This window comes from Bombus fervidus, chromosome 12 (genome assembly GCF_041682495.2).
Source record: "Bombus fervidus isolate BK054 chromosome 12, iyBomFerv1, whole genome shotgun sequence".
Taxonomy (NCBI): domain Eukaryota; kingdom Metazoa; phylum Arthropoda; class Insecta; order Hymenoptera; family Apidae; genus Bombus; species Bombus fervidus.
The window spans coordinates 7,874,609-7,898,274 of record NC_091528.1 but is presented as its reverse complement, the minus strand read 5'-3'; the positions used below and the strand labels follow the sequence as shown (position 1 = coordinate 7,898,274).

The window sequence follows — 23,666 nt, the reverse complement described above, 5'->3', positions numbered from 1 at the left end:
ATACATAAAATAATACTGCAATAATTGCCTATAATATCGTAATTTAATGCACTCACAAGAGTTCCAGAGTTTCAGCAAGATCTTTGAACTTCGAGAATCGAAATATCGAGATATTCGATTCTACTATCGAGATTAATCGAAAGAACAACTTTCAGGAAAAATTTAATATATCTAGATGAAGATTTTAGGAACTATTTTTTGAAAGGCAAACTTGTCGTTCAGGCTTCGGATCATACTTCAACCAAATGACATTTCAAAGTGTTTCAAACTTCTAAGAAACATGGCGCTTCTGAATAAAGCAGATTGGTATACTCCAGCTCCTTTGTGGCAAAATGGTCCTGCACCTGGTGCATTTTATCATTTCCCGGGAGGTTCTACACATTCTGATGTCGGAGGATTGCAAAGATCACAGTAAAAAGCTTTATCATCTATTCAATTTGCCTTAGAAAGTTTCTTTTAAATATTGCATGTCATCTCCAATTTCATAAAAATTAATAAGCATATACTAGTAATTAAAGTATTTAAGTTTTCGATATTCTAATAAAATAAAGATTCGATAGAAAACATATGAAATTTAGATTATATTGTTTAATTTAATTCTTCTAATCTTTCCAACCTCTACGACTTCATTTTTTTGTAAATTGAATTGTGTTTTATTACTTTATAGGACCCCTATGACAACTGGTACATCTGTAGTTGGAATCCAATTTAAAGATGGTGTTCTTATAGCAGCAGATATTCTTGGTTCCTATGGATCATTGGCTAGATTTAGGAATCTTGAACGTGTGATGAAAGTCAATGACAATATTATCCTTGGTGCAGGAGGAGATTATGCTGATTATCAGTGCTTGAAGAGCAACATTGAAAGAAAAATGTATATTTTATATATACATATATGTAATTATTATTTTATGATAATTTTATAATTTTTTACTTCTTATAGTCTTGAAGAAGAATGTTTGGATGATGGTTTATCTTTAAAACCAAAAGCTCTTCACTGTTGGTTAACTCAAGTAATGTACAATAGAAGATCACGTTTTGATCCGTTTTGGAATAATTTCATTATTGGTGGTTTGGAGGGTGATAAACTGTAAGTATTTTGTTCTTCTTTTATTTTTATATACATGCATAATATTTTTCATTCCCCATTTAGGTTTCTGGGTACTGTGGATAAACTTGGCACAGGTTATAGTGACCCAGTAATAGCAACTGGATATGGTGCATATATGGCAACGCCTATCTTAAGAAAAGCTTATGAAGAAAATAAAGAAATGACTAAAGAACAAGCAGTTGAGCTTCTATACAAAGTGATGCAAGTTCTTTTTTATAGAGATGCACGATCTTTCCCAAAAGTAAGTTATGTAATTATATCGGAACCTTATGTTTATACTATTTTATACTTATGTTACATTATAGGAAATATTTATATTTCTCAATTTTTAGTATCAACTTGGAATAATCACAAGAGAGGGAGGTGTTGAAATACAAGGACCATTAACTTTAGATAGTTACTGGGGGCCTGCTATTATGTAAAGATAAATATAAATAAATTTTTCTTAATAAAATGTATTTACAATATGATTCTATTAAACGAACTTTCATTGTATAACCTTTTCTTACAAGATGTATTTAAGGCAATAAAAAGTAAATTTCCAAGATTAATGAGTCAATACATCACAACCAGTATCAGTAATCAAAATGGTATGTTCACATTGTGCAGTTCGTGCATTATCTATTGTAACAGCTGTCCATCCATCTTCTAGAATTTTAACTTCCTCACTACCTTGACTTACAACTGGTTCAATAGTAAATGTCATCCCAGGTAACATTTTTCCATCAAAATTATTTGCTAATAATAACATAAAACATTTATAAATTAAATATAATATAATATAAATATAATATAATAAATATTTAAATCCTTAGTATGTTTATACATTATACCAAAACAGCAACATACCAAAATGAAAAATATCTGGTGGCCCATGAAAATAAGTACCTATACCATGTCCTGCGAATATTGGCACTATAGAATATCCTTGTTTAGCTGCTGTTTCTTCTATAACATTCCCTAAAAATTAAGAGAGAGCATATAAAAATCCTACAACATATTCAGATTATTACAATCATTACCTATATTATTGAAATTTTCATTAGGTTTACAAATATCAATAGCATTTTTTAAGCACAATTCTGTTACACTTATTAAACGTTTAGCTTCATCATCACATTCTTCCACTTCAAACATTTTTGAACAATCTCCATGATAACCATGTAAATATACCTAAAAAGAAATAAAATATTACTTTGGATTTTTATATTTATAAATTCAAAAATATGTATGTAAAATATATATTATAATATAATATATTAATTCTACTAACTGTTACATCAACATTTAATATATCTCCTTTTGCTAATGGCCTTTTATCTGGAATTCCATGGCAAGCAACATTATTAATACTAGTGCATATTGACTTTGGAAATCCTTTATAATTAAGCGGACTAGGATAAGCTCCATTGCTTATAATCATTTCGTGGACTATTGCATCTAATTCATCTGTAGTTATACCAGGCTAAAATAAAGATTATTATTTAAACTACGCTCTTAATTAAATTTCATGTTTGTAGTTATTGTATACCTTTATGTATTGTTTAATATGAGTTAATACTTTTTTAGCAAAGCTACAACTGTCTCTCATACTTTGTATTTGATTTTTATCTTTAATTTCGGGTTTTTTTGGACCATCACGAGGTATTGAAGATTGACTGTAAGAAGGTTTAGGGATATACGGTGGTACTTTTCTAATTTCAGAAACTTCCCATGGTACAATAACCTCGTAACTTCCAAAAGAATTATTTATAAATTTACGTGGTATTGTCTAAAAAAATTATTACACTGAATGGTTGTATGATAATATAAAATAACACTGTTCTCTTGAAATAAACGTACTTTGGGTTTTCTTTTAAAAAAGCTTCTGAGAAACATTTTTGGGGTATTTATATAATTATAATTTGAAACAAAAGATCAATTAAAAAGTTCCGTATTTATGATTTTATTATATTTATAATTTTCATTCTTGTTCCTAAAAAGAATCTATTAGAAAGATATGTATATGGAGTTTATTTAAATTAATGAATTGAAAGAAATCTGAAATTTGATGTCACATCATTGACTACGTACAAATCAGCTGATATAAGAATTGTTCGATAAAATAACCTTGAAAAATCTACATTCACAAACCATGAATACTATGAAATCGTTTCGTGAAATATTAGCGCACGCAAAGAACGTGTTAATATTAACCGGTAGTGGAATTTCTGCAGAATCTGGTATCCCTACATTTAGAGGTGCTGGTGGTTTTTGGAGAAAATATCAAGCTGAAAATCTTGCAACTCCAGAAGCATTTGCAGCAAACCCTTCTTTAGTTTGGGAATTTTACGAATATCGTAGAAGAGTGGCGAGTGAAGCTAAGCCTAATAGGGTATTTTAAGAAGTACATTTTTTTATTTCTGATTAATACACATTTCTTAAAAAATTATTACATTAAATTAAGTTTTTAGGCTCATGAAGCAATTGCAGTTTTTCAAAATCGTTATTTAAAAGAAGGTAAAAATGTTACAATTCTAACACAAAATATCGATGAACTTCATCAAAGGGCAGGAGCCAAGGATGTAGTGGAGCTTCATGGTTCGCTGTATAAAACTAGATGTACAATTTGTCATGAAATTGCTGTAAATAGGAATATTCCAATATGTCCTGCATTAGAGGGAAAGGGGTAAGATATCTTTAATATCTTATTATAGGTATTATTAATATAAATAAATAAATAAATAAATAGGTCGCCAGATCCAAATATTATGATTTCTGATATTCCAAAAGAAGATTTACCTAAATGTGCAAAAGAAGATTGTAAAGGTTTACTAAGACCACACATTGTATGGTTTGGTGAAAATTTGGATGACTATATACTGGAACAAGCTTGTGAGTATTTTTCTATCTATATAAATGTGCATTAAAAATTTTAACAATAAATTATAACATTTAGATAAAATAACTTTTTAATAACATAACAATGTCTTCTATTTAAATATTAGATACCGCCGTTGAAAACTGTGACGTCTGCTTGATTATCGGTACTTCATCTATAGTATACCCTGCGGCAATGTTCGCACCGCAAGTAGCACAACGTGGAATTCCTGTTGCTGAATTTAACTTAGAAACAACTCCCGCTACGAACTATTTCGAGTAAGTTAAAATTATAATTATCGCAAACATTCTGTAGATAAAATAGATATATACATGCAATGTAAGAAAATATAAAATGTAGTAATATATTCAAAATCTTATATCTTGTGACAATCCTGAGATATCGAAATGCATGTAAAACATTCATAAATAGTCTTCAAAGTCTTGTACATTTTTACTTGAACTATTTATGTGACATAATATCTGCAACAAAATAATATATGCATTATTTAAAGGTACCATTTCCAAGGTCCCTGCACCATTACTGTGACAGAAGCTTTAGAACCTTGATTCCCAAAAGTTAAACGAACATAGAAGTTATAATAGTTTACCTTGTACTAGGCATACTTCGGTTTTTAGTTCAAGATCGTGTAAATACTCCAACCATGATTGTTGTTTGGTTGAAAGGGCATCTCCTGGGCCTTTCACTTCTATAATTTTATACTTTAAGAAAAAATATGTATTTTGAAATTAAAAAAGAATAAAATATTAATTTATAAGAAATTTCATTTTTTGTAAAATGTATGAATAAAAGTATGAATAAAAATATATTTCTTAACATTTTTTTCTCAATGTTATTTATTAAATAAATACTCACCCTTTTGGTATCATAATCCCATACAATTAAATCTGGAAATCCAGCTTTCCAAAGTTTGAAATTCTCAATCAGTCGTTTACAAATCCCTATTACACCCTGAGTTCCCAAACAATATACTATTTGCTATAAAATAATTTTTCATTGTGCATTATTGAGTATTATGATATATTGGATGATAAAACAATAGAACCAGTAAAATATGCACCTTCAGTTGTAAACTATCTGACTTAATTGGATTTGATGACATTATCGATTGATAACGTCCAAATTCCGCGAACTTTTCTTGTATGAAAGAGCCTAATAACTCAGAACTGAAGTTACCAATAAGTTGAAGTTTTATATCTATTTTTTCTTTCCTATTTTCATAGAATTCGCCTGTAAATAAATCACTCGGAGCTTGTTGATATGGTGATGAAAATGCTCCAGGAACATGCACATCATACAATTCATCCCAAAACAAAGTACAAAATAGAGTAATCGGTAATGCACCTTCACAATGCAATCCATTAGGGAATCCTTGTTTCTGATAATAATGGAGTGCAACATCTTCTACCGATCCATAACTTTGACCATCAGTATCACTTTTTATACACCAAGTACTTTTACTGCCTGCAGTATTTCTAGAACAATTTAATTTCACATTATATCTAAAAATAAAAAAGGTAACACATATATAATTAAATTTACCTTGGCATTTCTGCGGCGTATATAGTGACGGACATGTTCTGATAGAACATGGATGATATAACATTCTCCAATTTATAATGATTACATAATATTTTATTAAGAGTATCTCTCGTTCTTGGTTCAATCCCATCTTTCCTCTTCACAATTTTTCTTGCTCTTTTTATAAGATTTATTTTATCTATTTGTGTTATGTTTTCTGTATTTAAGGCTTTTATTATAATGGATGCACATGTTTCTAAGTCTTTGTGGTGATACATTTCAATGAGAGCTAATTCATTATACCATTTCCCTTTACATGTATCCATATAACAATTTTGCTCCAATAAAAACAATAAGATCTCTACCGCTTGCTTTTTATTTTTGTTTGTTCCATCTCCGTTTGTTTCATCTCCGTTTTTTCCATCTTTGGCCTTTTTATCTTTATCCTTCTTAAATGCCTCTATAGATATGGAAAGTATTTTCATCCATACAAATGCTGGCATATAACGAGTAACATGTTTAGGAAGCACAGAATTTTCTAATCTACAAAAATTAAAGTTGAGATTATTGAACACCTTTTTCATTACAATAGTAGAATTTAAATTACCTTAAAGACTCATCCTCCAATAAACTTTTTAATATATCCATAGCATAGTTGCCATTATTTTTTACTTCTTTCCAATTTTTTTTCTCTATATATTGTAATGTTGTAGATAATACAGATCTGACTGCTACATAACTATAAATACAAATAAATTTAGGTCAATGAAAATTATAAAAACTTATCTCTGTTTTTAAATCTATTGCTAATTTGTAAAAGTAAGTTTACCTCGTTAGATGTAAACTGGAAGAAAATATTGGAAAATAATGTCCAGAATTTTTTGGGAATATTATTTTCCCTAAATAAATATCACATAACATATGAAATGTATCTGCCAGACTATTTGCTGGATCTTGATGTGGCATCAACAGTATTATTATCTTTTCAATAATATTCCATGTTTTGAAATTTATGCATACACAAAAATCTATTATTTCTAAAATTGAATCATATAAAATACTAGCTGGAGTCTTCATTCCAGGAAACAAAGGTTTTTTATTCGTGAATTGTAATAACTTTTGGATATTACTTTTTTTGTTCCCTTTAGGATTAATTTTCATTTTTTTACAAAGTTGCTGTATTTCAGTTACTTGCAATAATTCAATTATTGTATCTAATTTCTCATTTTTAATATCGAAACTACAAATAGATCGTGAAGCAAGAATTTCAAAAGTATGTTTTAATTCTGTATCTATTTCTGGGTAAACTATACTACTTTTCCTAAACCACGTCCTCTTTCTTTTTATCATTCTTGCCAATAACATTTGAGCGTCTTTAGGAAGCGTGATTATAGAAAATATAAAATCAAGTTCATCTCCATCGAAATAACTACAATTGATAGGATTAGAAAGTACAAGGAAAATACTAATAAATAAAATTTTTGAATTCAAATCATCACATAAGTTTATGTCACTTAATTTATACTTTGTTGCAACTTCACTATTTATGTTATTATCTATGTTACTATATGTATCAAATGTATTTTTTAAATATATACTCGTTAGATCAAACTTATGTGAAACTTCTTGCCTTGCTAAATTCATACATTTAATAGCCTCAGTTAAAATGTCAGTATCTATATTTTCACCAAATAGTTTCTTCCTTGGACTAATTCCTAGAGATTTATCAGGTGATACTTTGGAAGTATAATTTGATTTTTTAGGTGTTGTGGAAGGTGTTGAGCTGTCAGAATTTCTAAATAGAAAAATATTTTTATCTGGAGTTCTTAGTTTCTTATTTGGAGTATCTTTTAAATGACAATTGTCTTTAATAGTAGGTGATGATGTTTTCATATAACTATTGTTTCTTGATTCACTTTCTGGTGTTTCTTGTAATTTCATACTAATATTATTTGGTGGTGTCTGCCCATTAAAATTTGAAGAATTTTCTAACTTGTTATTTGATGTTATCAAATAATTTCCATTTTCATTTAAAGTTTCTCTTTGTATTTCATTTGTTGTATTAATCATTGGTAGTTCATATTCTTTATCAAGTTCATGCTGTGATATTCCTCCTAAATAATCATTTCCACACAATGATACATTATTGCTTGCTATTTGAACATTATTTTGAATTATTTTTGCATCATTTAAGTTAACATCATGCATTTTATTCAACTTCTCATATAGAATTACACAATCCAATTGTTTATTTTCTGACAATGAAACGTTTGCTTCTTCATTTCCCTCCTTTCTCTATAAAAGTAAAAAAAGGAATAATTTAATTTCATACAATACCTTATTTTATAAAAAGAATAGTTAAAAAGAATATAAATGTCAGCTAACCCTTTTTGAATAAGGTACACTTTTTGACCTAGCACATTTTTTAACATTAATCACAGTCGATTTTTGTTTGCCGATTGATTTATAGAATTCATCAATGCGTGTTTGTTGCGACATTGTTTTATATTTGCCTCACAATAAAATAATTGCACTTTTTAAATGATTATTGTCCATGCTAATCTTTGACGGTCTTTATTACATATACAAATAGAGCGTGATATAATATTAAAAAACTATCACTTTAATAAATGCTTCTATTTTCCACAGATGTATATCAATTTTTTTACTTTTATCAATAACATAAAGAGGAAGACTAAACCACACCCAAAAGACACCTCTGACTAATTAGTCGTGACTCATATTATAGAATGACGATGATTTTATACTATGCATTATAATAAATGATATTTGATTGTAGAGAAGTAAATGTACGTGTTACACTGCTACATTCTCATATGTTCTCACGAACGCGGGTTCTGACTTATATGGATACGCACCTATCATACGCACATACATACCTACATAATGTATGTATATGTAGAATATAGATAAGGCTATAGTTCAGTTTTCAGTGAACACGCGTTCAGAAGTTCTGACTAACACATAGACTTCTGATAGATATGCGGCTTCTTTTCTTCCCGCGAATTGTTTCCTCTTTCGAGACGGAAGTAGAAAAGGAACGACGTCACCCGATTTGTTCACTTCTTCCTGAATTCTGCTTCTATGTATATCAAAGATACACAGAATGCCCAAATTAAGTAAAATTCCACTTGTGATCAGCATTGCACTAGCAAAATAAATTGTTCTGTTGTAGCCAGCAATAATTGTTTATTAATAACTTTGATAAAAAGAACTTCTTTGTCATAAGGTTTATACTGACATTGTATGTATCACACATAAAAAATTATATAAAACGTATTCATTTCCATAAAACATTGTATATACTTACTACAATATATTTTAACAGAAGTCTTAAATAAGATGTTTACCAAACCAATGTTTTGCCGCCATATTTATCCATATGATTTACGACATACATATGTATCTATACATACATACGTATATGGCTTTATTACCGGAAGGAATTTCTTATTTGACTTTTTGCTTTTTTAAATCTAATATGTTTACAATAAGTACAATTATATAATTTAGTATCAAGTACTATTCATACTATACTAAGCAGCGAAGGACGTAGTAATGAGTATATAATGAGATCAATTAGTCAGAAATAGTCAGAATTATAAGTTTCTAGGTATAAAATTCTGTAGATTATAATGCCTCTGACGAGAAACAGATTTCTAACACTTTAATTTGTAACAACATTCTCTATATATAAAGTTTGTTAAAGTCGACGTTATAATAAAAAATATACAAATAAATAAAACAATATTCATATTTGCTGGCATTTTTATCTGATTATCCTAAAAATAAAAAAAGGTATATAACCTTCAATTCAAAAATTCCTCATATTTGAAGCATAATAAACAGTTATAAAATATTCTATTTTCGAAATTTTACACAAGATAATTGTATAGAATTCTATATAGCATGAATGTGATATTTATAAAAGAATGAACCTGTGAACAAATTTATTTTAAAAAATGTACAAAGAAAATGTAATTCTTCTATTTCTTTCAAGTTCCTCGAGCAAGAATTAAGTGTACAAAGCATCATCGTAAACAAATTTTATTTTATAATTATTCTCAGCTAGGAAAGTAAAGCTACGCGATATAATCAGAATTTATTTTAAAATATTTGCCTGTTTAAATTTTGTTGAATTCATGTTTGTTACGAATATTTTCTTGTTAGCGTTATATGTGAAATGCAATTGCGCCCTGTTCCTTCTTCACCTACGATTTTTTAGGAAACAAATCATTTATATATTTTAATAGTTAGTATAGCAAATACTGTGTTGTCGTATAATACGTAAAACATTCATTATAATGTGATTGCAATGTAAATACAATAGATAAAATAAAAAGTAGACTTCGACCTGTTGACATGAATTACATAGATGTATATCACATATATATGTTTTATGTTGAAGAACTATTTTTTTCATTTTTCTTCTTTTACCTGAATAACGTACGATAATTAATTTGTTTATAATTTTGCCAATTTGTTGAAATTACACAATCTGGGTATGTTTAATAATCAAATTGTAATGTATATATATAATATATACACATTCAATTAGTTACATTAACTAACAGATTCAAGTGTTAATCACATTTATTATAGACATTAATGCTAAATTATAATTGAATTTAAATTTTTATATGTAATTAATAGGAAACAACTCATCTACCTGATAACATCTCTACTTGTCTAAAAATATGAAAAGGCAAATAAATGCAAGCATTTTTGACTATTCTATTCAAAATATTTCTCGCTTTCCGTCGATAAAAGAATTTAGTTTATTATTATTATTGCAGAAAGCATGTACTACAAAATTACAAGCACATCTGAATTATAGAAAGAGAGAGAGAGAGAGAGAGAGAGAGAGAGAGAGAGAGAGAGAGAGAGAGAAAAAGAGAGAGACAGGCAAATAAATTTAGGAATGTAATTTTTATTTGTTAGATCTCGACGGTTTATAAGCAATAAATATAATTCACGCCTTAATTTATATCTGATGATATTTTATTTGGATCAAATTAAATTTGATACATGCACTCAGTGAAAGGTGTTATCAGGGGACGAGAGAGTAGATGATGTATGTATCGAAGAACAAATAAAAGGGTTGTCTAGATCAAACATTCTACATATATAGAATTTGATACATCTTCCCTTTACGTTCTCCGACTATACAATCTTGAGAAAAATTCTCTATACTCTCGTCAAACTTTCGTTCAAACTGGAGCTTTGGTTGGAGCGTTTTTTCCAATTAAATCTTCCTGTCGCACAGCGACATAGAAGTCCTACTGTATTCACAGAATAAAATACACGTATAATAGATACACCGCATTTCGACACCTGTCGATATTATCGTAAAAGTTTTTTTAACACTCAGAACTTTTTTAAGAGCTTCACGTTGAACATTATATTTGTAAGCTCATTCTTTCTCTTAATAATTTGTTTTTTTTTTTCACACGAAACGATTATAGGTCTTGTTCGATCGCTCTAAATAGTTGCATTGATTCGGCTTAGTCCTACTTACATGGTACAGTATTGTTTTCCGCGAATGCAACAAATTGGGTAAACACGAAGTCTCACGACTCAATTCGACCGAATTATTTTTTCTGAATCACATCGATTAACTATATAAATCATTTGACAAAAACTTTCTTGGATAATAAAACATTTCACAAATATTGCTAAGTAATACTTTGATTACCATATTGTTTAGCTTATTTACCATAAATTACTTAAAAGCAACGAGATATCGGCCTCGTTATCGATGAAACTTCGTGTTTGCCAAATCAGAAAATGTAAAGCGAACTCAGTCTTTGGTTGGAGCGATCAAACCTTTGAAGATTTTCGACGTTTCATTTGTAAAATGGCTATTGGGTCAATATTTTTAACATTAATAAATTTTATATAAAAATCCATGTACCACTATATTTCGTTTAAAGCGTTCCAACTAAAATAAACAAATGATTTTTACAAGTACATTCTTGGAAATATTTTTCCGCATAATATCACTCGTCTTTCTCAAAGTCATGTGACGGAAGATATTTTCTTCTTTTCATAAATGAATTTTGCAAAGAAACATAAGATATGAATGTGGGAAAAGAAACAAAATAATGAGAAAGGTAATGAAATACGACTTAATTGAAAATTTGTGAATATAATTAAGAAAAGTGAAATAGCACTACATGTTCAATGGTGAGTTTGAGAAAGACGAGAGAAATAATCAGATACCTAAAGTATATATACAAATGTGGCAGAAATTAGATTTCACAAAATGTTATATAATATACAGGCGAGTGAAATTCTTAACAAAATAATAAGTCCTATCCAGGATAAAATTTCTTTATTACTCCTCCTCTAAAATCGTCCCGAATTCATAAATTTTCATACACATCGCTGTGCACCTACCACAACAACATTAATTACAGTTATTTTTTAGTTAATTACCTAAAAGTAAGAGATACAATAAGCGTAATTATTTTTATATGTACAATATATCTTTTTTGTTTGTTTCTTATTATGATTTCATGAAGTCTCTAGAATTTGCAACATTTGCACCATTATATTTTTCTCTTGATCTCGTATTACGGCTCGCGAAAAAACTTTTTTATTGCATACTTGGAAAAAATTTCTATGCTTCAAGTCTGGAAAATGAATGACTACCTGAAAGACTTTGCCATGGCCGTTCGTAATACACTTAAATTATAAATCTTCAGTCCAAGTGGCTAGGATATTATTCGTCTTGATCAGTGCCTACAAATTTCAAATAAACAACAGACAATGTGTTGCATATGTGAATGAAACCTTTTCTAAATAATAATAACAATTATGCGACAGATACTCTTGAATTTCGTCAATTCTAAACTCATATATTTAATAATCTATTTTAAGTAACTATATGTATTTTTTTTATAGGTATCCTTCCTATTAGCCACACAGAAATATGAAATGTGTAATTGTAATAAATATGTTAATCATTCTTTCAAATAAAACAATTGCTTCTTTCGTATCATCAATTATCAAATAAAAACATCTTAGAATCTCGATATTGTCAATTTTCTTGCTAACTTATTTTTTTTTCAATGCTTATATTTTAATGTATTATCTCGATATACAGTTACATGGAATGGGAGGCAATAATGCAGAAAGACTAAGAGGAAGAGAATAACGCGCATAAAAATATGCGCAGATTCAGTAACTATTTTCATTTTCATGTTAGTTTTATCTAGTGGTAATTAAACTTTTCTTTTTATCTGCAAAATTATGTAACAAAGTATATGGTTTATGTACCAGTAAATGCCAAAATACCTCAAACTCAATTTTCGTATAATTATACCAGTAGATTTCAAAAACTGTTTGTTCGCATAAACAACTAAATTTTTGTATGACAATAGTACTCATTGATACGACGTTACATGTTTGATTTAAGCAGGAAGCTGATAATCCCTTATTTGAAGCTTAAATACAGACTCAGCTATTATTCTAATATTTATGTAATGTATCAATTTTTTGTAAAGAATTCTACTGGTATGAATATACATATATAAGATATACCCATTTTCCAAAATACTGTTACTTAAATCTTGCTTTAAAGTACTTAACAAATTAATAGTACACAATTTCACTGTATGCCAATTTTTTGCATAAAATGAGTAATCAATTTACTTGCAAGCTAATTAATAAAATTTAATATATCATTATGCAGAAAAAATCGTTTCTTTCATATTTTGTATGGCAAATAAATTCATTAATCGTTATTCTTATTTCCACAGCTCGCAATTACTAAATTGAAAGACGAAAATTTTTACATGCTCTGTGTAGATATTATAAATCCTAACCATAGTGTCATGAACTTGTCAAAATGTAATATAGATTTTCATGATACACGCTTCTCAAACGCAACATTAAGATTTATATTTATATATAAATATAAATATTGATTTATATTTATATTTACATCTATATTAATTCAATGTATGTTACTGAAATAGAAATGTGTGGCTCCTCAAAACTATAAAAGAATTAGAACCTCCTTTATTATGTGCTAATATAGAGATTATTACTGTTAATAGTTTCATTATTTCACAGCCTGAAAGCTTTTAAGATACTACTATTTTAACATACTTGTAAAGAAATAAGATGAATACTTCCTTATATATAAACTGAATTTATGTTATATACATAAATATTGTATATAGTATTGAAATAAACATAAAAATCCACAGTAAATCAAATTAATTTCAGTTCATTAAGAGTTTTGAAAAAACAATATGTATTAAGATTATTTATAAAAGATTTATTATACATTGTTCACAAGAGGTATCTACTCTATCTCTAGTTTATATCATTTAAATAAAATTTACAATCATAAATGTACACACAGAAATACTATCCGCCAAAAGTTTAAATTTCATATTTCAAAATAATGTAATTTAGAATTAGCTTTTATAATATTTTATGGTGTACTAGTCATTATCTTCTCTCAGATTTATCTAATTGTCAAAAATACGAATATGTATTCCAAACATGCAAAATTTCTAAAAAAAAACAAATGAAAATCTCTCTGTAATACTTCTGGAATAAAAATAATTAATGCTGTGTTTGAGAAAGCCTATGATATGATTTTAGTAACTTCATTAAACATATTTCAACGATATCATTTGCATATGAGTAAAAAAATGAGAAAGGAGTTCTGCCAAGTTTTTGATAAAAATGAGGCTATAATTTTGTCAAATATAAAAGTTCCCTTGCGTTGAACAAAACTATTTCTTGTTTCAAAAAACAAAGAGTATGTACATTATATTATTTTTATATTTATCTATTAACATCTAAAAAGATATTTATATCAAGAAATGAAGAAACATAACAACAGTTTGAAAGTAATACTAAATTTAATATACCAAAAAGAAATGAACTACTCCTTATAAAGATTTAATGAAACACTGTGACTGCCTCGAATAATTGTGACTGTTCAAGTAGCAAGGAAACAAACGACTTAGAGAAATAAATTATAGTCTATTTCATGGTCAAAACAACTTGGTACTTGCAATGGAATTGACACTGTTCCGTTGTCATCGCTGTAACAGGCAACTGATCAGAGTATTTCTGCAATCTAGCCGTACCGCATTTCGTATTAACGAGCACGTAGTGTATGTTCAGTCTCCAGAAGGTAGACAGACATAGGCAAGGTAAAGTTAGCGAAGCCCCCAGTGACGTATTGGCGGCAACAGGGGTGCCGATAGCAGGCATCATGTCACTTCCATCGCTAATGAATTTGTTTTATTTGCCCGTACAAGCTGCTGTTGCTGTGGTTTACCATCGCAAGTTGCATTTTCCACTCCATCCACCTTCATATCCAAATTTTCACTATAATCAATTATGGAATCGTTGATAACAAATATTTTCAAAGTAGTCAAAGATATTAGATTTCTACTTATGTAGCTGAACAATGGATATGCTTACCTATTACTATTAAGCGTAATTTCCCCGGACGTTGGGATTTGTTGCGCCTGACTCTGCGTCTGTTGTTGCTGCCTTGCAAGACTCGCCAATTTGCTCTGTGTGATAAAGCCAGGTAGCAGAGTGGACGGCGGATGTTTTTGTGGCAGAACTATCGTTGACTGATTATTCACGACGTGAGTGCTATTTGAAAGATTATTAGAGTTATTTATATGAGACAATGGCCCATTTTGATGTCCATTGCCAAAGTTTGTAATTGTTCCACTAGTTGTGGTACTTGCACTAAACACTCTGACTCCAGCACTACCACTGCCACAGCTACCGCCATTCCTATTATTCGTTGGACTAGTCAAGGATTTAGACAGAATGGAAACAGGATTGCTGTTGTTTGGTAATTGTCTATGTTGTTGCTGTTTAGACTGGTTCGACTGTGTCTCAGTAGCACCACTTACGCATTGCGTAGATACTACACTCGACGTTGTCGGTTGGTTGGTTGTACACGAGAAAGACGACGGGACTGTAGAACTCGTAGAAGTATTTACAACACTAAAACCACTACCACTGCACTGAGGCCGACTCTGTTGTGTTGCAGGCTGTGCCAAAAGACTGCTAGGTAGTGGAGTCACAACAAAATGTGAACTACCCAGTTCGTCTGTCCGCATATCGTTAGAGTTATTATCCGATAGACCACTGATGCACGCACTACCGGTTATACTCGCAACGGCAAGATCGAAGTCCGATAGCGTATCCACCGAGAAATAATCAGCGATATTGAATTCTGATGTAAAAGGTGGTTCATCTCCTACACGCTCGGGCTCTACTTCCACACAGATAGATGTCGCTTCAGGTGGGAATGGGTATGGAAGCGGTTTCGATGGAGTTAATGTTGGCTCTATATCTGAGTCCGTATCACTACTTTCTTCACTTGGACTATGCACTGACACAGGTGGAGTCTTTGGTCGGAAGTGTAACCTTTGTAGCAGATAAATTTATAAATTAGTTCATTTATACTAAGATCAAATTTCTATGTCCTGTCATTCAACATACCATTCCTTCTTGAGTGGAATTGTTGGTGTGGCAGTTGTATCAGATTCCACTGGTTCCCGTTTTGGTTGATGTATTGTAAAGTCTAGAGAAGACCACATATCATCCATATCAGTAGAACAGCGATCCAATATTACTCTAAAAGTGACATAATATTAAAAGATATTAAGAGAAATCACTTTTATATAGCTATTTCTAAATATTTAGATATCACACCTGCCACCCCGACCAATTCGCCGCCGCGCGAAACCAATACATCTCGGTACTGGTTTGCTGATACTGGTCAGTGCAAACCTATACTTCTTATCAGCCAAGCCCCCTTCACTTTTATCACACCAAGGCCAGTTTCCAAATCCACCTGATACAGGCTGCAAAGAGAAAATCTCTATATCTACAATCCTGAAAAAAAGAACTTTAAGACTATTTCCACACTTTTAAAATAATTCGTAACGATTTTCATTGACACCCATGATACATTAAACAGCTTGTGTAAAATTAAACAATATATAGTCCTGTTTCAAATACATACAATATTCGGTTTACGTGTGTTTATGTCAGAAGGAATCGTACATAGAAAATAAAAATTTGGAACAACTTAGCAGCACTCACTGGTAGATAAGTGCTATTTCTATTTCGTCGGAAAGTGAATTGACCCTCATCAGCAGTGTCTTCATCATCGCGATCTGAAGGAACCGAGGGCTGAGAATGTGAATGAGATGGGAGCGGACTATCTTCGTCTGAACTTATTAGCGGGTCCAGCCCGCTTCCAAGAACACCAGGCCGACTTCCTCGACCACCTCCACTACCTGTTCCACCCCGTACACCATTATCTTCCAAATTTCCTCCCCTGCTATCGGTTTTATGCTTTCGCTTCTTATATTGTCTTTTTTCTTTCCTGGGTACTACATCATCCTAAAATAAACAATAATGTATTGTAATTAGTAAAACTTCTTTTTCAATACCAGAGTAATATGGAACCTTAAAGAAGTACTCACTTTACTACAGACTTTATTTGCCCAATTTTGATGAACACCAAACTGATTTGTGAACAGTGGAGCAAAAGCAGGTCTTGGTGTCTTCAATGCTGATACTTCTGCCAATATTTGTCCGTTAAAGTCTTGTGCCTGATATCTGTAAAGTTCATTAATTATATAATATTCGAAATCTAATTCTATAGAGAGGGAAATATAAAGAAATTGGAAAATCGCATCCATACCTTTTTTCATATACTTCAATTGTAAGATGTAAATGTTCTCGTTTGGTTTTCTCTCTTCTTTTAACCATTTCTAAAAGGGTAACTGCTCTACTAAGATCCCTACGGAGCTTCAGCATTTTTTCATAACTAGTTTCGTCGTTTTTACGATGTTTACGCGTTTGCATTTTTTCCGTTCTACGTCTAAACGCTAAATAAGGATTATTGGCAGCTGAACCAAACCGATGCTCTGTTTTAACCGTTAATAGAAGAGGATGTTGCTGAGACAGAGAAAGGACACAATTATGTTAATAACATTTTATCAGTAATTATTAACCATTACATATATAAAATGTAAAAGCTCACTGTTTTAAGACGCTTATTGAGCCAGTAATCAAACACAGCAACAATTAAATCATCATCCTCTTTCAGAAGTGCTTTAGCTTCGTTAAGAGTTACTACAGTTTGTCCTGAACTTTTCTCTAAACGATCCATCATTTCTTCAAATTGAAGAGGAGTTAAGTCCATCTTACGACTTTGTACTGCAACCCATTTCTCATCTTCTGAATCCATATCATAGTCTGGAATATCTTGTTCCATTGCAAAAGCTTCAGAAAAATTGAATACAATTATTAAATCTGTTATATATACAATAATATTGATCACTAAATATTAAAAATTGTTTATCATATTCTCTTACGTTGCATGTGTATAAGTTGACGAGGTAGCCTATAGTCAGCTGGATATATTTTGTCATAAGCTTCCACATCTGTTAAATCAGTTACCTCAGGGGTAGGAATGATCAGACCTGTGCATATTGCTCTTTGCAAGTGATGTTCCTACACAAACAGTTAGTACAATAAATAATATGAAATTTGATAAAATAAAAAATTATTTAAACTTTTGCTTTTTCATATGCTACTATAAGAAGGAATAAGAAAATTTAAATATTATACACAAATCTATAATGTACAATAATATTTAATAATATGTTATATATATTTGCAAAATAACATTTAAACATATATTTTAATGAAGGTCAATCAAATACATTGAATATATTGATAAAATAAGAATAAAACAGGAAATAATGGAAATGACATATTTAAAATACATAAAGTATAAGCATAGACAACTAAATAACGTGAAAATCATACTACACAACATATCAGTAGATATACATTATTAGCGTTGTTTCAATAAGATACCATTATTTTATATAATGACAACATACTATTAAGTGCTTATTATTTACATATTTAGGAACAGAAAGAAACAATCATCATACAAAAATTATATTACTAAACATAATATGCTATAAAAAGAATGTAATAATTAGAAAAACTGAAAATTAAAAAATTCTTGTACGTTGAACAGCAACGTTAAACCATCTATTTTGATTCCATCGTTACTTCAGTATACAAAGCTGACAACTGTCAATAGTGACATAACAAGGTGTACAGAAGTATGAGGAACAACAATAACATATAAAATATTTTTATTAATTACGTTTAACAATAAAAATAAGGAACTTTTAGACATAATAATGGTAAAGAAAGGTGCCATCTATCGGTTGTTTACGAAGATGTAGATGAGAGTAAGATGGCGGACAGGGAAAACATGCTGGAAGAAGGTTGAACGTTCGACTTACACATTCCTCCTCCTTTTCCATGCCGCTGGGCATTTGGGGCACAGCACGATTAATGGCCGAGTAATCTGGCAGATCCGGTAGTTCCTCAGCCATATAAATCGGCATGGGCTTGGAAGCGTCCAGGGCACGGGCCCTGAACGACAGCTTGCTCATCCTGAGGCGGCTGGCTCGCGTGTTGACAACCGAGGTGGCTGGTGTCGAACCGTGAGGCCAGTCGGGTCGGCTCGGGCCTCGGACTTAAGGAACGTGAACCTGACTGGGCCTGGTTGGGGGCCCTGCGGCCGTAATACCCGGCACAGAGAGCGCTCAGGGCCTCATCGTTCTCCGGCCATCGCGCTGGAACACGGTCACTCAGTCACCAAACGAGATATATCACTTCGAAAACATGTTTGCGTGACACGGTCCCTGCTCAAAGCCATCATGGCCGACGCACAGCCATTTAACACGTTCAGCTCGAGCAGTTCCGCGATGCGACGTGCGCCGCGCGGGAATCGGCTTGCTACCGCCACCGGTCGACTCACGAGCGTCTATTGGATGCTTCGCGTTTCCCTTTGTTATAAGCCTCGTTCACACTCCCTTCGATTTACCAGAGTATTCAAAACTCTATCGAATCAAATATCTTTCAAAATATTTGTCAATCTATAATAATATTCGAATTAAATACTACACATACATTTTGATAGTTTCCAGAAATGTATATTTCGTTTATGCAACTTATAACATTGTCTGGTGGCGTCGAAATTTTTAAGGCTTTCTTAACCTATCACTCAATATTTCATAAAAATAAATCAAAGACTTTTTAATTATATGGTATCGTTAAAAAGTAAACATTAATTAATATTCGGTTACAGGTTTACAGCAAAAAATTTTATATGTGTATTTTTTAACAGTACTTAGGTTGACATTTTTTCATCGCGTTATGAAAACATAGATTTAAAAAAAATGGAATTAATTGCAAGATTTACATTTATATATTTGATAGCAACGTAGAAGAATTAATGGTGATAAGACTTAATTATACTTTCTGATATCATGATAGTATTTACATACATTTATGTTTTGTATTTTAAGTGACTTTAATTTGCGCACGCGTCGCGTATGCGAGGATATTTTAAATTTTAAATCTTTCACGGAGTGCAAGAATTGGAAATTAGTTGATATTATTAGATGTTATTGTTTATTCTTTTTATTTACAATTTCGATATTAAAATGAAGCACATTTTAATTTAATTAGATACCTTTCTAATACATTCCAACTCTTAGTAACACAAAAAGATATTTTCGCTATTGGAATTTCCTCATGTAATGTAAACAGAAAACCGAGTTCGAAAAAATTTGGCAATAATACTACTATTATATTGTAGAGACTAATAAAGTAAAAATAAAATGGAAAATGTAAATAAAAAAGTATAAGTGTTAATACCTTCCGCTTGAATAGAAACTTAGGTTAGATGTATTGGTGCAACATGTCGAAGCAACAAATCTAAAGTTAGATATTAATTCCATTAATTTGAAATCAGTTATAACGATAGTTGATCGTAGAATATTTTATTTAGTTGAAGGAACCTTTGGTTGAAGTTAAATCATATTCCCGCGTATCGACATGACGCAGAGTATTGTAATTCTTTCTGTGATTCCTAGGTTATCTTACCATCTTCGAATTCAATTTCCAAACTTAACAATATTTGATGTTTTGCCAGGTATTACTTTTGACATACACTTTCTTTCATACCCGTAGAGCTCGTAATTTTTCAGCTCAAGAGACCTTTTCGCAGCAAGCACGTGTTAAAACGCACTACTACTACGATATGCTGAGTACTGTATTTGCGCATTTGGGTTTCAGATATTGGCGGAAAATCCACCCAATTTAAATTTTCAATGCATTTTTCTAATATATTTTACAACTTACGCGTAATAATTTCTTAATCTTTTATTGCAGAAGACTTAAAGATAAGATTTTCCCGTGTTTTTGTTCTTAGAAACATTAATTATACAATATGAATATGTCTCTTCATAGATTTAGAAACTCGTCTTTTTTTTTCTTTCAGATAAATTTGATACACTGTTAAAATTACAAAGTGCAGATACAGTTGTAGCTGATTGTGATTTGTTTTTACCATATACAGATAAGTTACCATCTGTAAAATGGTCACAAACAACATGGGCTGGTATCAAATCACTAGTTTCAAATCTGAGAGATAAGAAGATAAAAATTATGCAGTTGCATGTTTCTCAGACAAAAGTCTAGCTTCAGCTATGTCCGAGTATGTAATTGCACATATTTTTATTTTTGAATGTAATCAGAGACAGCAATATCAAAATTCAAAAAGATAAAGAATGTATAACGGATGGGAAAATTTCTGATCAAAGACTTATTTGTGATTTGTTTGGAGTATTCTATGTTTAGGAAATATTGAGAAGACAAGTAATTATATTATGAAGTGTTTTTTGTTATTAGCGGTAGAAATACCAGTTAACTTTATATAAAAATATTTTTAATTTTTGAAGTTGCAGAAAAATTAAAAATGTTTGAAGCTACCATATGGGAAGTGATGAGAACACCACTTAAAGAAAACTTAAATTATCTTGATGAACATAGAACAATTGCACATTTGTCTGAAATGCTAACAAATTGTGATTATATTATTGATGTTTTACCATCTACATCTAGTACTCTAGGTTTGTTAAGCAGAAATATATTATAGAATTGTAAAAATCATGGCCAATGTTCTTATCAATATAGGTTGAGATACAATAACTAAAGAGATAGATTTATTAAACCCACTTGAGCAACAATGTATTTCAGGAACAATTTTAAATATTTTTACAGAAGAACCATTGCCAAAAGAAAGTAAATTGTGGACATTAACACAAGTAATTACATACATACATTGATTAAAACTAAATCCAATTTTCTCTAACTAATATATTAGAAAATAATAGAAAATATTTTTATGCAGGTTATCATTACACCACACATCTCAGGTGTAAATTGTGCCAAAAATGTAGCAAAATATTTTGTTTAAAATTACCAAAGATATATTAAAAGTGCAAAATTGCAAAATATAGCAAATTTATAAGAAAGTTATTAAGTGCTTGAATAGTTTGACTATACATAGAATTTTGTATCAAATTTTTAGATATTGTTGATTCAGTATAAAATTAACATAAATGTAAGTAATTATTATAATTTATAAATAAGAAAACAGTTGCTCCAATAATTTATTATGTATGACAGTATGTTACTTGCAAATAATATTTTTTAAAAATAATTACTTTGTATCTTCAATAGCTGAACTTGGTTTCAAACCTCGTATACTGAGATCATAAACCACTTCTTCTACCTTTTTAACCGCATATTTTAAGCCATCAAAACGTTTTCTTAGAGAATCATTTTTCAAATTTAAGAGTCTAAAGCCTGCACTTAGATCATTTATAAATCGTGCTATTTCTATAGGTCGATCATAATTACCATTAGTGACACTATTTACAGCAAAACGACTCTGAAATATAATATTCAAATAAGTAATTGCAACAGATGTGTTATACAATATGCTTACCAATTCTGCAGACAATTGTAATAGTCCCATTAGGTAGTCTTCTAAGTCCAAATGGAAACCATCCTCTCTATCATTACTAACTACATGTACAGGATTGAAATATATTAGATACAAATAAATGAAAGAAATTTCTTTAAATAATTACATACTTCCTAACATTTCTGCAGCAGTGTTTTTGCTAAGTAAAACTTTAATTTCTAAATATATTATTAAAGATGCTAAGAAACATAATTTTTGTGTCACAGAACGCCATTGATCATGATATTTGTAATACTCGTTGTTTGGTACGACATGTGCAAGTCTTGCATAGTTGCTACGTACATGTCCAAACAATGCCCTTGATGTTGTACAATATTCATATACAACTGCAAATAAAAAAATAATAACTACTTTGATAATTTTGTGATTCATTAAACACATACTCATGCTTTCTTTCATGTTATCTTCATTATGTATGTTTTGTAATATCATCAAAATGTCCCTGGAGTTCTTTTCAAGATCTCTTACAATAGCACGGATTTCCTTTAGCATAAAAAGAATTTGAATCATTTTTTATACATAGTATGTCCTTAATTAATATTAAAATTCATTACTTTAAAAAATTCATAATGGTAAAAAACAAAAAAGTGTTAATGTATCTTAACCTAAAACATATACAGAATGAACATAAGGATAAATATGTATTTAAAAAGAAATAATCCACTTTGTTTATAACTATGAATTAATCAACAGGAAGAAAATTTTTTTAAAGTAGTAGTACAATTATTTAGCATTTACGTTATCTTGTCACATAATTTTAATATTAGTAAAATATTATTAGGATATACTTCACGCGATACTTCTTCGTTGACTAGGTAACTCTGAAAAGAATTAAAGATTTCTGCTATTTTTTCACCCATATTTCTCGTTATTCCTTGTAAAATATCTTTTCAAAGACAATGTACGTTAGTATTTGGGCAAAACACTTAATAACAATTCGATATGTATACACACGATAGTAAACAATTCATACGATAGATGGCATCATTGTAATTATCAAATTCTAAATTTTGAAAATGTATTCATTGTAAAATATAAATATCTTATAGTTAATCATAATTTGCTGCTTTATATTCTCATCTTATCCTTATAAAAAAAATCTAAAATGAATACTGACACAGTATAAATAAAAACTTAATATTTATTTTTTCCTCGTTTTTTTTTTCGTCAATAATGAATAATTCCAAGAAACATCA

General features: G+C 30.1%; 7 protein-coding genes across 8 annotated transcripts; 3 read left to right on the top strand and 4 right to left on the bottom strand.

Moving 5' to 3' along the window:
- The first annotated feature begins 246 nt into the window (after window positions 1–246).
- Prosbeta7 (proteasome subunit beta type-4) lies at window positions 247–1,658 on the top strand. Its single transcript, XM_072014818.1, has 5 exons — window positions 247–411; window positions 668–874; window positions 944–1,090; window positions 1,154–1,352; window positions 1,444–1,658. The coding sequence occupies exons 1-5, from the start codon at window positions 281–283 to the stop codon at window positions 1,531–1,533; spliced, it is 774 nt and encodes a 257-aa protein (XP_071870919.1). The 5' UTR covers window positions 247–280; the 3' UTR covers window positions 1,534–1,658.
- On the bottom strand, window positions 1,170–3,307 carry LOC139993257 (methionine aminopeptidase 1D, mitochondrial). 2 transcript variants are annotated; one of them, XM_072014816.1, is made up of 7 exons: window positions 3,185–3,307; window positions 2,954–3,086; window positions 2,643–2,882; window positions 2,385–2,576; window positions 2,134–2,284; window positions 1,961–2,071; window positions 1,170–1,849 (listed from the first exon to the last, which is right to left on the bottom strand). In XM_072014816.1, the coding sequence occupies exons 2-7, from the start codon at window positions 2,987–2,989 to the stop codon at window positions 1,659–1,661; spliced, it is 921 nt and encodes a 306-aa protein (XP_071870917.1). In that variant the 5' UTR covers window positions 2,990–3,086; window positions 3,185–3,307; the 3' UTR covers window positions 1,170–1,658. The 2 variants fall into 2 exon arrangements, with proteins under 2 accessions (XP_071870917.1, XP_071870916.1); XM_072014815.1 differs by lacking the exon at window positions 3,185–3,307 and having other exon boundaries at window positions 2,954–3,141.
- On the top strand, window positions 3,246–4,810 carry LOC139993258 (NAD-dependent protein deacylase sirtuin-5, mitochondrial). The gene is made up of 5 exons (XM_072014817.1): window positions 3,246–3,485; window positions 3,565–3,779; window positions 3,843–3,985; window positions 4,099–4,249; window positions 4,486–4,810. Exons 1-5 carry the CDS (start codon window positions 3,246–3,248, stop codon window positions 4,538–4,540), a joined length of 804 nt encoding a protein of 267 aa, XP_071870918.1. The 3' UTR covers window positions 4,541–4,810.
- On the bottom strand, window positions 4,045–8,327 carry LOC139993256 (fanconi-associated nuclease 1). The gene is made up of 8 exons (XM_072014814.1): window positions 7,899–8,327; window positions 6,343–7,808; window positions 6,121–6,252; window positions 5,535–6,056; window positions 5,053–5,467; window positions 4,848–4,970; window positions 4,582–4,693; window positions 4,045–4,453 (listed from the first exon to the last, which is right to left on the bottom strand). Exons 1-8 carry the CDS (start codon window positions 8,010–8,012, stop codon window positions 4,434–4,436), a joined length of 2,904 nt encoding a protein of 967 aa, XP_071870915.1. The 5' UTR covers window positions 8,013–8,327; the 3' UTR covers window positions 4,045–4,433.
- A 2,186-nt stretch (window positions 8,328–10,513) lies between these two features.
- Window positions 10,514–19,445, bottom strand: E(pc) (Enhancer of Polycomb). Its single transcript, XM_072013818.1, has 10 exons — window positions 18,872–19,445; window positions 17,921–18,059; window positions 17,587–17,828; window positions 17,245–17,501; window positions 17,024–17,159; window positions 16,638–16,940; window positions 16,245–16,396; window positions 16,032–16,166; window positions 14,988–15,956; window positions 10,514–14,891 (listed from the first exon to the last, which is right to left on the bottom strand). Exons 1-10 carry the CDS (start codon window positions 19,022–19,024, stop codon window positions 14,774–14,776), a joined length of 2,604 nt encoding a protein of 867 aa, XP_071869919.1. The 5' UTR covers window positions 19,025–19,445; the 3' UTR covers window positions 10,514–14,773.
- Window positions 19,446–19,870: 425 nt separating this feature from the next.
- Window positions 19,871–22,354, top strand: LOC139992708 (glyoxylate/hydroxypyruvate reductase A). The gene is given in 8 exon segments (XM_072013838.1): window positions 19,871–20,571; window positions 20,920–21,083; window positions 21,086–21,193; window positions 21,195–21,258; window positions 21,261–21,296; window positions 21,380–21,588; window positions 21,590–21,745; window positions 21,832–22,354. Coding segments are annotated over 8 exon segments (954 nt in total). The 5' UTR covers window positions 19,871–20,474; the 3' UTR covers window positions 21,952–22,354.
- On the bottom strand, window positions 22,079–23,438 carry Trsn (translin). The gene is made up of 5 exons (XM_072013841.1): window positions 23,259–23,438; window positions 22,854–22,953; window positions 22,581–22,796; window positions 22,432–22,511; window positions 22,079–22,374 (listed from the first exon to the last, which is right to left on the bottom strand). Exons 1-5 carry the CDS (start codon window positions 23,328–23,330, stop codon window positions 22,144–22,146), a joined length of 699 nt encoding a protein of 232 aa, XP_071869942.1. The 5' UTR covers window positions 23,331–23,438; the 3' UTR covers window positions 22,079–22,143.
- Window positions 23,439–23,666: the final 228 nt, after the last annotated feature.